General features: G+C 41.1%; 2 protein-coding genes across 3 annotated transcripts; both read left to right on the top strand.

Annotated features, from left to right (window-relative positions):
* The first annotated feature begins 5,307 nt into the window (after positions 1-5,307).
* On the top strand, positions 5,308-6,543 carry LOC103703827 (thioredoxin-like protein CDSP32, chloroplastic). Its single transcript, XM_008786836.4, has one exon. It carries the CDS (start codon positions 5,392-5,394, stop codon positions 6,283-6,285), a length of 894 nt encoding a protein of 297 aa, XP_008785058.1. The 5' UTR covers positions 5,308-5,391; the 3' UTR covers positions 6,286-6,543.
* Positions 6,544-10,857: 4,314 nt separating this feature from the next.
* On the top strand, positions 10,858-12,647 carry LOC120103782 (24-methylenesterol C-methyltransferase 2-like). Of its 2 annotated transcripts, none has more exons than XM_039122663.1 (2): positions 10,858-11,199; positions 11,310-12,647. In XM_039122663.1, exons 1-2 carry the CDS (start codon positions 11,027-11,029, stop codon positions 12,469-12,471), a joined length of 1,335 nt encoding a protein of 444 aa, XP_038978591.1. In that variant the 5' UTR covers positions 10,858-11,026; the 3' UTR covers positions 12,472-12,647. The 2 variants fall into 2 exon arrangements, with proteins under 2 accessions (XP_038978591.1, XP_038978592.1); XM_039122664.1 differs by having other exon boundaries at positions 11,050-11,167.
* The last annotated feature ends 305 nt before the right edge of the window (positions 12,648-12,952 follow it).

Here is a 12,952-nt window from a genome sequence, read left to right as displayed (position 1 = left end):
CCAAGTGGTGATGTAATGGTTATGTTTGTGATATCTCCTAAAACTCAGTTTGGTTCGCGGAAAGAATTTTTTATTGTAATATTTTATTCCGAGAAGCTGATATTTGAGAGTATCTAATGTCTATAAAAGTAGTTTTGCATGTTTGGTTGACCATAAAAAAGTGGTACATTTCAAAGTAACTTATATTTCGTCAAGCATTTATCTTCTTAGAAAAGTTATATAAAATACCTACTGCGTCCTTAATAAAAGAAAAAACTTTATCTCATTCTATCTAAAAGTTAAAAATATTTTCTTAAAAAAATTATTCAAATTTTCAGCCAGCAAGAACTGAGCTTTTTTTAATCCCATATGATTTTTTTTTTCAATGACACATAGAAATCTTATCCCTACGAGAAAGATACTTTTCCATCTCTATCATTTAAAAATTCTATCCAAATATAAGATACTTCTTTAATTTTTTGTTGACCATATTTTTCTCATTGTCTTCTTGCAAACCAAACAAGTTCTCGATAGTTCTATTGATCATGAAGGGAAGCAATATTCAAAACTAGTTTAGTTAAGACAAACTAAGCATAATTAAAATGGGAGGAGGGTGGTGTGGTGGCCAATGATTCATTCATTTAGGGGAAACCATAAACTATCTTTTATACTCACCGACTCCTCACATGGGAGAGACGACTCTCACGCCGACGCACCAACTTGTAAGATAACGCGTCCGCTGCTCGGCTCGAGTTGGTGCCGTCTTCTTAACACTTGCATTATAAAATCTAAAACAATTAGGGTGGGTCAATTCCTGTCATGACAGGATGAAAGTTTGTATTTAAAAATAATGGCTGTTATGACGTAATGGTTTTGAAGGCCTTCTGTTCTTGGGTTAATATTGAAGGACCATATGCATCCAAGGAAGAATGAAATAGTTCAAACATAACTTAATTTGCAGGATTCTCTTCAACAAGATTCTCAATTTGCATAAGTCTCCTACAACTCGTTTGGTTCATCAAAAAAAAAATTTATCACTGAAATAAATTTTTTTAGAAAGCTGATATACCCTTATGTATAATACTTGAAGAGGTGATTTTTGTATTTTAGTTAACCATCGAAAAATAGCACGTTCTAGAATAACTTATTTTAGTTAAGCATCTATTTTTCAAAAAAAATTGTGTAAAACACTAGTTATGCTCTCAATGAAGGAAAAGATCTTATTTTATTCCCACCGAACTTTTCTATATCCCATATAGATTTTTCTTTTCCATATAATATGAGAATCTTATTTCCATGAAAATGCCATTTTTTCATCTTTCTCATTTAAAAACTCCAACCAAATATGTAATATTTCTCCATCTTTCTGTTTACCATACTTTTTGTCCTTTTTTATTTCCATAAATCAAATGAGTCATCAGACACATACATCCAAGGAAGAATAAAAAAGTTCAAACATATATAACTTCCTATCCTACTACTTGCATCATACCATTACCTCGCATTATTGTTTGTCACAAAATAATAATATTCATTTATTCTAGATAGTCTCAGATATATGCAATCCTTCACCTACAAAAATATTGTTTCCATATTTCGAATACATGATCTAGCTAGGTTATAATAAAGCAACTTTACTCACCCACATATAAAAGCAAATTACATTTTAGAAGAATAATGACATAAATATTAACAAAAGAAGGGTTTATTCTTTAAGGAAACCTTAATATACAATGGAATATAATGTCACTTAATCTTGTTAGGTAGGATGTAACATTCAAGGGATAGAAGAAGGCAAGGGTGCAAGGTGCCTGCTCCCTTGTCCATTTTGATTATAATCGGGGCAAGCACGTTGCCACTGACCTCCTTTCCAAATGCCAGGAACGGTGGGCCCCGGGCAATTTGGTATTGAGAACGGCATGGGTCCCACTTGTTGTACAACTTGGACCCACTCCCTGACCACCAGAACAAGCTACGCTGTGAGTGAGTCCTGTGGACCGGATCCAAGGTTCTGTTGAAGCTACATGTTATGTACTATTCCGATGTACGTAGCGTGCTTAGTATATTGAATAAAGAAAAAAATGGCAAATCCTAGAGTTGAAAGAAATCATCCGAAGAAACACCATATCTCGTGACATGGCCTTCCATTTTTTCCAATGACAAACAACTTGTGTGTTCCATGCGAGTTCAAGATGCATGTCCAAAAGATAGCTCCTAAATACCTTGATTATTTAATGGCTATAGGAATGCTGGTTGTATTGCATGGATATAAAATCTATTGCACAAGGGTATGGCTGTTTTTGATGATTGCCAAACATCATGCATCTACAATGATAGAGGTGGCAAGGTTGGTAGATTCTAAATTGAGGATGCAATTTCAAAATAAAGGTTTTCGTTATACCAATTGTTTTCCATAAGAGTTTTGCTATGGTACTCTTTTATATTACTTTATAAAAAGATACGAGATATCTTGACCATCCATTTCATGAGAGTATTTAGGAAATTTTGCCACCTCCGCCGTCACTGATGCCCACTTCGCCTGCCCACTACCTTGGCATCTCTTGCCTCTTCTTCTTCTTCTCCTCCTTGGCCTCTTTATAGTTCGATATAATTATCAGGCCTGCCACCTTTTTTAGTATGAAAATGACCGTGAAGTTTGAGGTATTTACCGTACCAACCATGTACATAACAAGCTACAACTAGTCTCCAGTAGATAAATCCAAGCCGTCCGCATTGAACTGGATGGCTAGAAATAGAGCCACGGTAAAAGGATAAAAATGCTCTTTAGAGTACCGTAGCAAAAGCCTTTACACAAGTATAAAAGTGAACATGGCACTTTCATGCAATAGCAACTAGAGTGCCTACTGTTTTGCTTTTACAATAGCAGCAATCACACAGAGGCACTTTGGAGTACCGTAGCAAAAGCCTTAGCACAGGTATAAAGTGATGGCACTTTCATGCAATAGCAACTGGAGTGCCTACTGTTTTGCTTTTACAATAGCAGCAATCACACAGAGGCATTATTAATTCTATTATATGATGACTATAAATTTCTAGCCATTGTGTATTCATGATATATACTGGTATCTTCTTGCAATCTAAGCTGCCATCTACATTTTCATGGCAAAGTTTGTTTTAAATTTAATATTCCACAAAGTTTTAAATTTTCATGGCAAGGCATTTTCATAGTATCAGCATTTGTGCATTTACGGAAGTAAATAATTATCAAGAAGAGGCGGTTCTTTCTTTTAATTTAACGTCATCCTTCTTCTTTCTTCTTTCTTCTTTCTCTTTGTTTAAAACGATTTCTTTCTAAAGTGGCTTCTTTGCTGGAAGAGCAAATCCGTACAGCTTCCTTCATTTTCAGGTCTTAAATAAGCCGCCGGCGCCCGGCTGCGTCTTTACCTCTATCAATTTTTGGGCCAATTCCCCCTTCGTACTACCAAAAAATGAGATTCCGCCGAATCCGAGTTTGCTTGCCATTATATGCAATGACTATTAGATTGCAATTTGCCATGCATTTGTGATGGTGGTGAGAAGTCATTGAAATCTAAGCCATACTCACATCAGTTGCTCTATGATGGTAATTTTCTTCAAAACGATAATAATTATCACAAAGTTGCATGGCTCTTTCATGTGATTGTCCTCAAATGCAAACTATTTTGCCTCAAAAAGTATGGCTTTCGCATGCTATAGCTACAGGATTCTCAACTAAAGTGCATCAATTATAGTGCTGGAAACAAGGTGGAGGTAGCAAGTTGCTACAAGTATATATGTGTTTCCCACTTATGATTCGATCATGTAATTTCTATTTAGATGGATTGTTTCCATATACAAACGTAGACATGACTCTTGCATATAATAATTATTGAAATGTGAATAATAATGCATCCAAAATAATAACTTAACAACTTTTAGATAGTGGCAATGTAATAGTTATGAGATTACTAGTTTGTGCTCTATAATAACAGTGATATAGGCTAACATAGACAAAACTATATGTCTATAATTCTATCATGTAAATTTTCTTTTACGATTGCCAAAGGTACATACAGATTTATATCCTTTCTCTCCTACAATATAGAAAATTCATTTATAATTATAGTGTATTATATTAAGAAATTTATTTGACTTAAACATATTCTCAATTCAAGATTTGCAAAACTAGCTGATTCAAAATGTACCAAATTGGATTGATCGGTGACCAACATAGTTCAGCTATTTATTTCGGTTCAACTCTCTAGCTTGAATAAATTTAACGAGCGCCCTTGCTAGCTCGGAAAATCGAGCAAGCACCTCCTAGCTCGGAACTCTTTCAAAAGTGCCCCCGTGCCCCTCAATCTTAAATACTATGCTCTTTGCCCCTAACGTGTAAGTCTTTCTCTCTCCTTCTCCCTTCCCCTCCCTCCATCTCTCTCTCTCGAGATTGGATTAGGGTTACGATTTCTTCCCCTCTCCCCCTCCCTCCTTCCTTTTCTCCCTTTCCCCCCTCTCTCATTCCTCTCAAACTTTTCCTGTCGGTTCATTCTAGAACAGTACGGTATGGACCGATATCGTACTAAACCGATTGCTAGTCGGTATCCCCTTTGGTACTGGTTCGGTGAACCTTGTCTCAATCATTCATATTTTCTTCGCTAAATGTACATCATTAAAAAAAAAGAGGATCGCTTTATTTTGAAAAGAGGAGACTTATATTGTCGATTAATTATTTATTAAAAGTAGCCTTAGGTGGACCGTTCTATCCTGATATTCGATCATAATGTGCTCTATTTGCAGTATTATATGAATTTCTAAGATTAATTTTATAATGTGCCTTTTTTATTAGGATCTACGAGCTTATATATTCTTTTCAATTTTATTAAATGAACCTTTAAGGACTTTCCAAGAGTATAAAATGTAGAAATGGGGTGTGTGTGTGTGTGTGTGTGTGTGTGTGTGTGTATTGATCCTATTACAAAAGGCCATCCAGTGAGCTAGATAGATATGCACAATGCAGCATGGCAATTGGGGTCACGATAGTGGAGACTAATGAGACAACGTGGATGGTAGATAACCTTACATCAGTGTGAGAAAATCTCGAAAATTGTATCCAAACCTCCGAATAGCGACAAAGTGAAAATATTCCAAGCAAGGGGAAACGGTAAGTTCCACATTACACAACCTAAAGCCTTGAATCGCCTTCTACGATTTAGTATGAGCTTTGACTTGAGAAAAGCTGAATAGCTCCAAAAAGAAGACAAAAGAGGGGGCAAAATATCCATGCAAACTCGAACACCAACCACAAATACAAGGAGCGGAAAACTCATGACCTTGAACTCCAAACCCAATTATTATCTTCAACCCACCCTCCCCTCCTCCTCTTCCTGTGGCCTCATCCTCCAAAAACCACACCAAACCTCACCCTTCTCTCCCATGGCTTCCATAGCCACCTTCTTATCCAAAATCCCATCCTCCCTCCCCTCCTTCTCCAAATCAGACCCATACCTCTCTTCCTCCACCTTCCTCTTCCTCTCCACCAAGAAAAGATCTCCACCATCCCCCCGGCAGCTCCCTCTCTTCCCTCGCGCCACCGCCGCGACAAGCGGCACCCAGAAACCCCCCGTCGGGAGAGACGAGCGAGTTCATCAAGTCCACACCATCGACGAGTTCGACGCCGCCCTCCGGTCGGCCAAGAACAAGCTGGTGGTCGTCGAGTACGCCGCCAGCCACAGCCCCAACAGCCGCCGCATCTACCCTTGCATCGTGGAGCTCAGCCGCACGTGCAGCGACGTCAACTTCCTCCTCGTCATGGGCGACGAGTCCGACGAGACCCGCGAGCTCTGCCGGCGCGAGGGCGTCGACAAGGTCCCCCATTTCACCTTCTACAAGGGCATGGAGAAGGTCCACGAGGAGGAGGGCATCGGCCCCGACCAGCTGGTCGGGGACGTGCTCTACTACGGCGACAACCACTCCGGGGTGGTGCAGCTCCACTGCCGGGAAGACGTCGAGGCGCTGATCGACGAAAACCGGGGGAAGGAGGGGAAGCTGGTGGTGCTCGACGTCGGGCTGAAGCACTGCGGGCCGTGCGTGAAGGTCTACCCGACGGTGATCAAGTTGTCGAGGTCGATGGCAGACGCCGTCGTGTTCGCGAGGATGAACGGCGACGAGAACGACAGTTGCATGGAGTTTTTGAAAGACATGGACGTGGTGGAGGTCCCAACCTTCTTGTTTATAAGTGATGGAAAGATATGTGGGAGGTACGTTGGGTCAGGGAAGGGGGAGCTCATAGGGGAGATCCTTAGATACCAAGGGGTAAGGATTACTTGAGGAATTTTTTGGGGAATTCATGCTTGAAAGACATGGTATTCTTCTTCCCTGATTTATTGATAAAAAAAAAAAGAAGCAGCATGCGCCACTATTGAATTTGTATTTTACAAAGATCATGGCAAAAAATTATCATGGGACATGGAAAAATATGGGAACAGAGAGAATATATGAAAGATATATGTGTATTCTCTGTATCTTGTGCTGTTTGTTATAACAATATGTACATTAATATTAATCATCTTTGGAATAGTACAGTAAATATACTTAGGATTCTGTGATGTATTAATCTACAGGAGGGATCAGGAGATTCCAAAAAAAAAAAAAAATCTTTTCTCATATACTCTGCTTCAAGAAGAATTGTTTAGTAGAAATTGATCTCAAGCTTTGAGTTGGGGAAAGCATCCTAAGGGATAATGGCTTATCTAATTGTGCAACTTTTTTAGCCTTCCAGGGGAGAGTAAGCAATTGATTCCAAACAATTCATTAATCTCATTGCCAACTAGGAAGTATTTTGCACAAAAAGTAGGAAATTTTGGCTTGGTTTATTAGGAAGACCAACTAGTTTTCTCCAGAGCTGGGGCTGCTAACAAATGCCAGGTTATGAAAGATGGATCAACTCCATCCATGTGACTCTGTCTCTCCTCTCCCTGCTTTCTCCATTCCAAATTCATGGAACAGAGAATTTTACTACTCAAAAAAAAAAAAAAGCTCCCTGTTCCATGAAATGAAGTCATTCTCCCCTGCTCTGGATCCAATGTCAATTGAGAAGATTCATGTGAGGAACAACAACCTTACCTGCGCATGTGAACACAGATTGCTGATTCTTTTTCCAGTAAATTTGTTAATTGACTGCAACATTTCATTAAAGAACAACTAGAGCAATTGAAATTCTCTAATTCCCAACGAATTTTGATGAAGGGTTCATCGGATGCCTTGATCAATCGGTAATGATCGAGACGGGAGTCATGATCCTCTCAGGTTCGTATCTGAATTGGAGAGGGCCGATTCTCCAATCATGGCCGATGATGATTGTGATTGGACGGGCTCGACCTACACGATGCTCATTTATCTCAGCGGAGCCCTTCGAATCATGATTATCATGCCAATTGCCCAGATCAATTTAGGTACAATATTAAGAGGTTCCAAGCTTTTGGGACAACACAAGAGATCTTCTTACTCAATTTTTGAATATTTTATTTTTAGATTTCGATGGATGTATTTATACTCGAATAGTTTAATTTATTTAATTTATTAAAAAAAATCTACTTTTATGGAAGAAGATGTAAAATTAGGAAGGTACAGATTGGGATAGCAGATAGTAGGATGGACTAACCGGTTGTGTCGATTTTCATTAAACAAGATGGATACTTGGATGGACATATTCTTTCTTCAAAAACTTATTTAATGATTTATCAAAAAAATTTATTAGCCAGCAATCCCATCGCATGAGTGGAAAGCTAGAACAAATTACTCATCTTGAATAGGTTTCAGCTTTGAGCTAGGCTCTTGTTTCTTCCCTTCTTTCCTTGCTCTGGAACCTTATTTTATTCTTATATATTTTAGCTTTCACTCCTCTTTTCTAATTTGTACCTACCAACAAAATCAAATACCGAAAAGATAAACTAAAACTACACCTAGATCAATTCAAATATTGAATCTAATGTGATAGAAGCCGATTGAATAAATGAACATTTTCAGGTCTGAAATATACTCTTACCATTAACTTAAAATATGCCCAAAACATGGCAGTCCTAATCGGCCTCCACTAGGGATCCATCAAGCACTCTTTTTTATTCAAGAATAAATAATAGTCTTCAACAATTTAGAACATGTTGTTATGCATGACAGTATATGCTTGTCCTTATGATTCCAGACCTTTTTTTTAAGAGCACGAATCCTCCACAGTGCACGCACAACACCACAAAGTATCATGCAGTTGTGGATGGCTGCCTTTAATAGATAGACAGTCATCAAACAAAATAGTCCATAAGCACATGCCATATGATATACAGTGCACATTATTTGATGATCGTCTATTTTCTAATAGCGGACCTCTGGAGATGTGCAGCATCCAGTGCTTAACATGCTTGTCACCCGTCATGTGTTCTCAATGTGCCCCCCTCTATCCCAAGAGACTAATTGTCCAAGCTCCATGGACATTCCCATCTCACCTCACCCCGCAAATACCAATAAAATCCCTCCAACTTTTAAACACATAAATTGGCATTAGACTAGCTCATTATAAAAGGAAGGACCCACCCTAATCTTATCTCCCAAGTTCATGATAAATTAGATGAATTTCAATTAAATTAATCCATCCAGCATGCTGGCACGGTTCAACAGCAAAACCGATGCAAATGGAGACAAAATCTTTATCAGAAAAACAGTGCATTAGACAAGCAGTGAAGCCACTTGAAAGCCACAATGCTGCCTCATATTCTTATAGTAGTTTTTATATCTGCAATTGATACCAAAATGAAATCACTATGAGCAATTATAACCTAATAATTCATTCCGATTTTGTTAGTGTGTTATGTCTATTATTTTCTAATAATTATAGGAGCAGATAATTGGTACCTTTTAAGATAATAATGGCACATAAATCATTGAAACTTTGCTTCTTTTTTTTAAGAAAAAAATTATCTGACAAAATGATATTTGTTTGTCATATTGTATAGCATTTAACATTATTCAAGCTATTTATATATCTCGTAAAACACCAGAATTGTCCTAAAACCTTTTAGTGGTCACTTCCTGATTTTTCCAAGTTGATAGCACATGATTTGCATCATGTCCACAATGAGACACATATATCACATCATGCTAATAGATCATAGATCAGATTCGAAAAGTGATGACACACCAAGGGTTTCCACTCCCTGATTGTTTCGCTTTTCGTAGACATCACAACAAAAATTTGTGCTCTAATCGAAAGGCAGCATGGCAAGAAAAATGAGATTTATAGAGCAAAGATAAAGTCAAATGGCATGATGTACAGTCAGATGGTGCACTTGGTGTAGGGTCAGTATGTATGGCCAGATGGTTTAATTTTTTTTTGGCTAAATTTCGAGTACGAATACATCAAATAAAATTAAAAAACAATAAATCATGCAATGCTCTAAGCACTCCTCCTAATTTATCGTTCGGCTGGCTTCTCTATATATATGCTTAACTTGAAAGGCTATTTCAGCCCTGTTTGGGAGAGCTTTTGGAGGGCCAAAAAGCACTTTCTGGCCCTCCAAAAGTACTTTTAGATAAAAAATGGTGTTTGGTAAAATTTTCGAAAAGCTGTTTTTAGCTTCCGCAAAAGCATAAAACAGCTTTTAGGAAGAAGCTCCAATTTGGAGCTTTCCAAACATGCTGTTTTCAACTTGTTGGGAAGCTGTTTTTTGAACCAAAATACCCTTATTTAAAATCACACTTTTCCCCCCAAAACCCTTATCCCGCCTCTTTCTTTTCTCTTTCCCTCTCAATCTTCTTCTTCCTTTCTCTCTATTTGTTAGAGAGATAAATGGTTATTAGAAGGATAAAAAATTAATTTACACTAATAATTATAATATTTTATATATTTATTATTGTATTATACTATAAATATAATATTATATTACATTATATCATAATACATTGATATGTTATTTAATAATTTAATATTATATTAAATTATTATTCTATAATACATAATGTTATATTACCTTATTATAATAATATTATATTACATTACATTAATATTATACTATATTATATATTTATATATTAATACATATTATATTTTATTATAATCTGTTATATAATACTGGTAATGTCCTTTATGGTCATTTTGTCGCACAAAAGTACTTTCTCAGTTTGTTTACCAAACACATGTTAAAGTACCACAGCACTTTAGAAATGTAGTTACCAAACAGCAAACAGCTTTTTATAAACATTATACTTCAAACAGCTCTATTTCTAACCGCTCTATTTCAAAAAGTCCTACTACTAATAGCCCCCCAAATAAGGCCTTCTCCTCTTCCCATCGTGCAAATATCTGAAGCCATTACTCAGGCCGGCCAGATTGTGCATTCAGGATGAGCATGCGAGATATCTGCCATGGATGGCGGCAAGATACCGTGATGTTCGCTGGCAATTACCGCCATGGATGGATGTGGGCTTTGCCTTCTTTCTCCGTCCTTTAGTGCCTGTCCTTTTGCCAGCCAAGGACACGGGAGAAGATACCCTTGCATCATGATGGGATCTTGGGCGCCGTTCAATGGATGCAATCTAGATGCGATCATCACCGTCGGAAGGGCTTCTAGAAGCCATCTCCAATCTCGACGGTTGTTCCACGGCGTGTGCATGTAGAGGAGCCACATCTTAACATAAACAAAAAAAAGGCGGAGGGGGTAAAAAGCGGGGGCACCGACCTGACGCGTGATGGTGTCAGGTGACACGAGATTTAAAGAAGAAAAATAAGGAAAAAGTAAAAACTTTTACCGAAAGCACGGCGGCACACCAACGCCCTTTCCCAACCCACCGAGTTCAAAAAATTAAATAATAATAACAATGCTATTAATGACAATAATAATAACCCACCGAAGCCATAGAGACACTGGGAATCACTCGTCTGAGGTGGCGTCATGTTATTGGTTCTTTTACTTGGATCCGCCCTTGGATGGCCGCCACGTCATATTCGTGGTATACAAGTAAATGCATTCTAGGTTGAGAATCTCGGGGTAAAAGGAAAGAGAATATAACGGATAATAATATGTACATAGCAGGAAAGAATAAGCCCAATCTCCGTGCCGTGCTCCGCCGGGCCAACTTCGCTCGCTCGCTCGGAGCCACAAGCGCCTGGCTTGAACCAGGGGCAGGAGCCAGGAGGGGAGGAGCTGCTTGTTTCGGCCAGGTGATTCTACAGTCTCGCCGGACCATCTTACCGTGGGAATGTTCTTCTTAAATCTCAACGAATCCCGTTCGTTCATTTCCCTTCCCTTCCCTTCCCTTCCCTTCGGTTGCGCTAACGTTTCCGTGGTTTCTTCTCTCTCAAGATCCGTGGGGAGGGTAAGGAGAAAGGAAGAGGCGGCGGCGATGGAGACGGTGGCGGTGGTGTGGACGGCCGCGGTGGCGGCGGCGGGGCTGATCTACTGGTTCGTGTGGGTGATGGGGTCGGCGGAGGTGAAGGGGAAGCGGGCGGTGGATCTGAAGATGGGATCGATTACGCGGGACAAGGTCCAGGACAAGTACAAGCAGTACTGGTCCTTCTTCAGGCGCCCCAAGGAGACCGCCGTGGCGTCGTCGGAGAATGTCCCGGCCTTCGTCGACACCTTCTACAACCTGGTGACCGACATCTACGAGTGGGGCTGGGGCCAGAGCTTCCACTTCTCCCCCTCCATCCCCGGCCGCTCCCACCGCGACGCCACCCGCATCCACGAGGAGCGCGTCGCCGACCTCATCGGCGCCCGCCCTGGCCAGCGCGTCCTCGACGTCGGCTGCGGCGTCGGCGGGCCCATGCGCGCCATCGCCGCCCGCTCCGGCGCCGACGTCGTCGGCATCACCATCAACGAGTACCAGGTCGGCCGCGCCCGCGCCCACAACAAGAAGTCCGGCCTCGACGCCCTCTGCGAGGTCGTCTGCGGCAACTTCCTCCAGATGCCCTTCCCGGACGCCTCCTTCGACGGCGCCTACTCCATCGAGGCCACCTGCCACGCCCCGCGCCTCGAGGACGTATACGCCGAGATCCACCGCGTCCTCAAGCCGGGATCCCTCTACGTCTCCTACGAGTGGGTCACCACCGCGCTCTACCGCGCCGACGACCCCGACCACGTCGACGCCATCCACGGGATCGAGCGGGGGGACGCCCTCCCGGGTCTCCGCGCCCACGACGAGATCGCCGCCATCGCGCGGAAGGTCGGCTTCGAGGTGCTCGACCAAAGGGACCTCGCCCGGCCCCCGGCGGGGCCGTGGTGGACGCGCCTCAAAATGGGGCGGATCGCCTACTGGCGGAACCACCTCCTCGTCTCGGCCCTCGCCTTCCTCCGGATCGCGCCCAAGGGCGTCGTCGAGGTCCACGAGATGCTCTACGAAACCGCCCGCCACCTCACCCGCGGCGGCGAGACCGGTATCTTCACCCCTATGCACATGATCCTCTGCCGCAAGCCTCCCCTCACCCCCAACGCGGAGGACGGGAACCCTCAAGAATCTACTTCCTAATCCCACTGCTTTCATCCTTTCTGTGTTATTTCTTTTCTTTCTTTCCTTTTTTTCTTTATTTATTTCGTTTTTGCTTTGCTTTCTGAGATTTATCTATCTACCTATCTTGTGATCTTAGGAGAACTAGAACCATTAATGGTGAAGGAATTGGAGTTTTTTCTTCTCTTTTTTTTTTATTTGATGTTTTAAATTTATTTTGGTGCTGAGATCGGACTGTTCTGTTTGTTATGATCCTAATCGGACGGTCGAGATTGCGTTGGATTTGAATCGGTGGTGCACGGCGACGAAAGCCAACAAGAGGCAGACCGCATCTTGTGGCTTTGGGGTTGTCGTCTTTTATCGGGACGGGGACAACGCCCTCGTGGGGTCACTGTCAGGTTTTATAAAACAAAAGCAAGCGGAAAGATATTATTACTCATCGTGGTTCCTGTTTTGCCTAAGGCTCAAATTGGTCGGGTTGATTCTTAATCCAAACCGCCAT

Source organism: Phoenix dactylifera, unplaced genomic scaffold (genome assembly GCF_009389715.1).
Source record: "Phoenix dactylifera cultivar Barhee BC4 unplaced genomic scaffold, palm_55x_up_171113_PBpolish2nd_filt_p 001656F, whole genome shotgun sequence".
Taxonomy (NCBI): Eukaryota; Viridiplantae; Streptophyta; class Magnoliopsida; order Arecales; family Arecaceae; genus Phoenix; species Phoenix dactylifera.
Note: the sequence above shows the minus strand (reverse complement) of the source record. Positions and strands in the feature narration are given on the sequence as shown.

Excerpts from the sequence above, each read along its gene's own strand:
- LOC103703827 (XM_008786836.4), top strand. The coding sequence starts at position 5,392 with ATGGCTTCCATAGCCACCTTCTTATCCAAAATCCCATCCTCCCTCCCC.
- LOC120103782 (XM_039122663.1), top strand. The coding sequence starts at position 11,027 with ATGTACATAGCAGGAAAGAATAAGCCCAATCTCCGTGCCGTGCTCCGC. Across the intron at positions 11,200-11,309 it reads TCTCGCCGGACCATCTTACC|ATCCGTGGGGAGGGTAAGGA; the intron begins GTGGGAATGTTC and ends TTCTCTCTCAAG.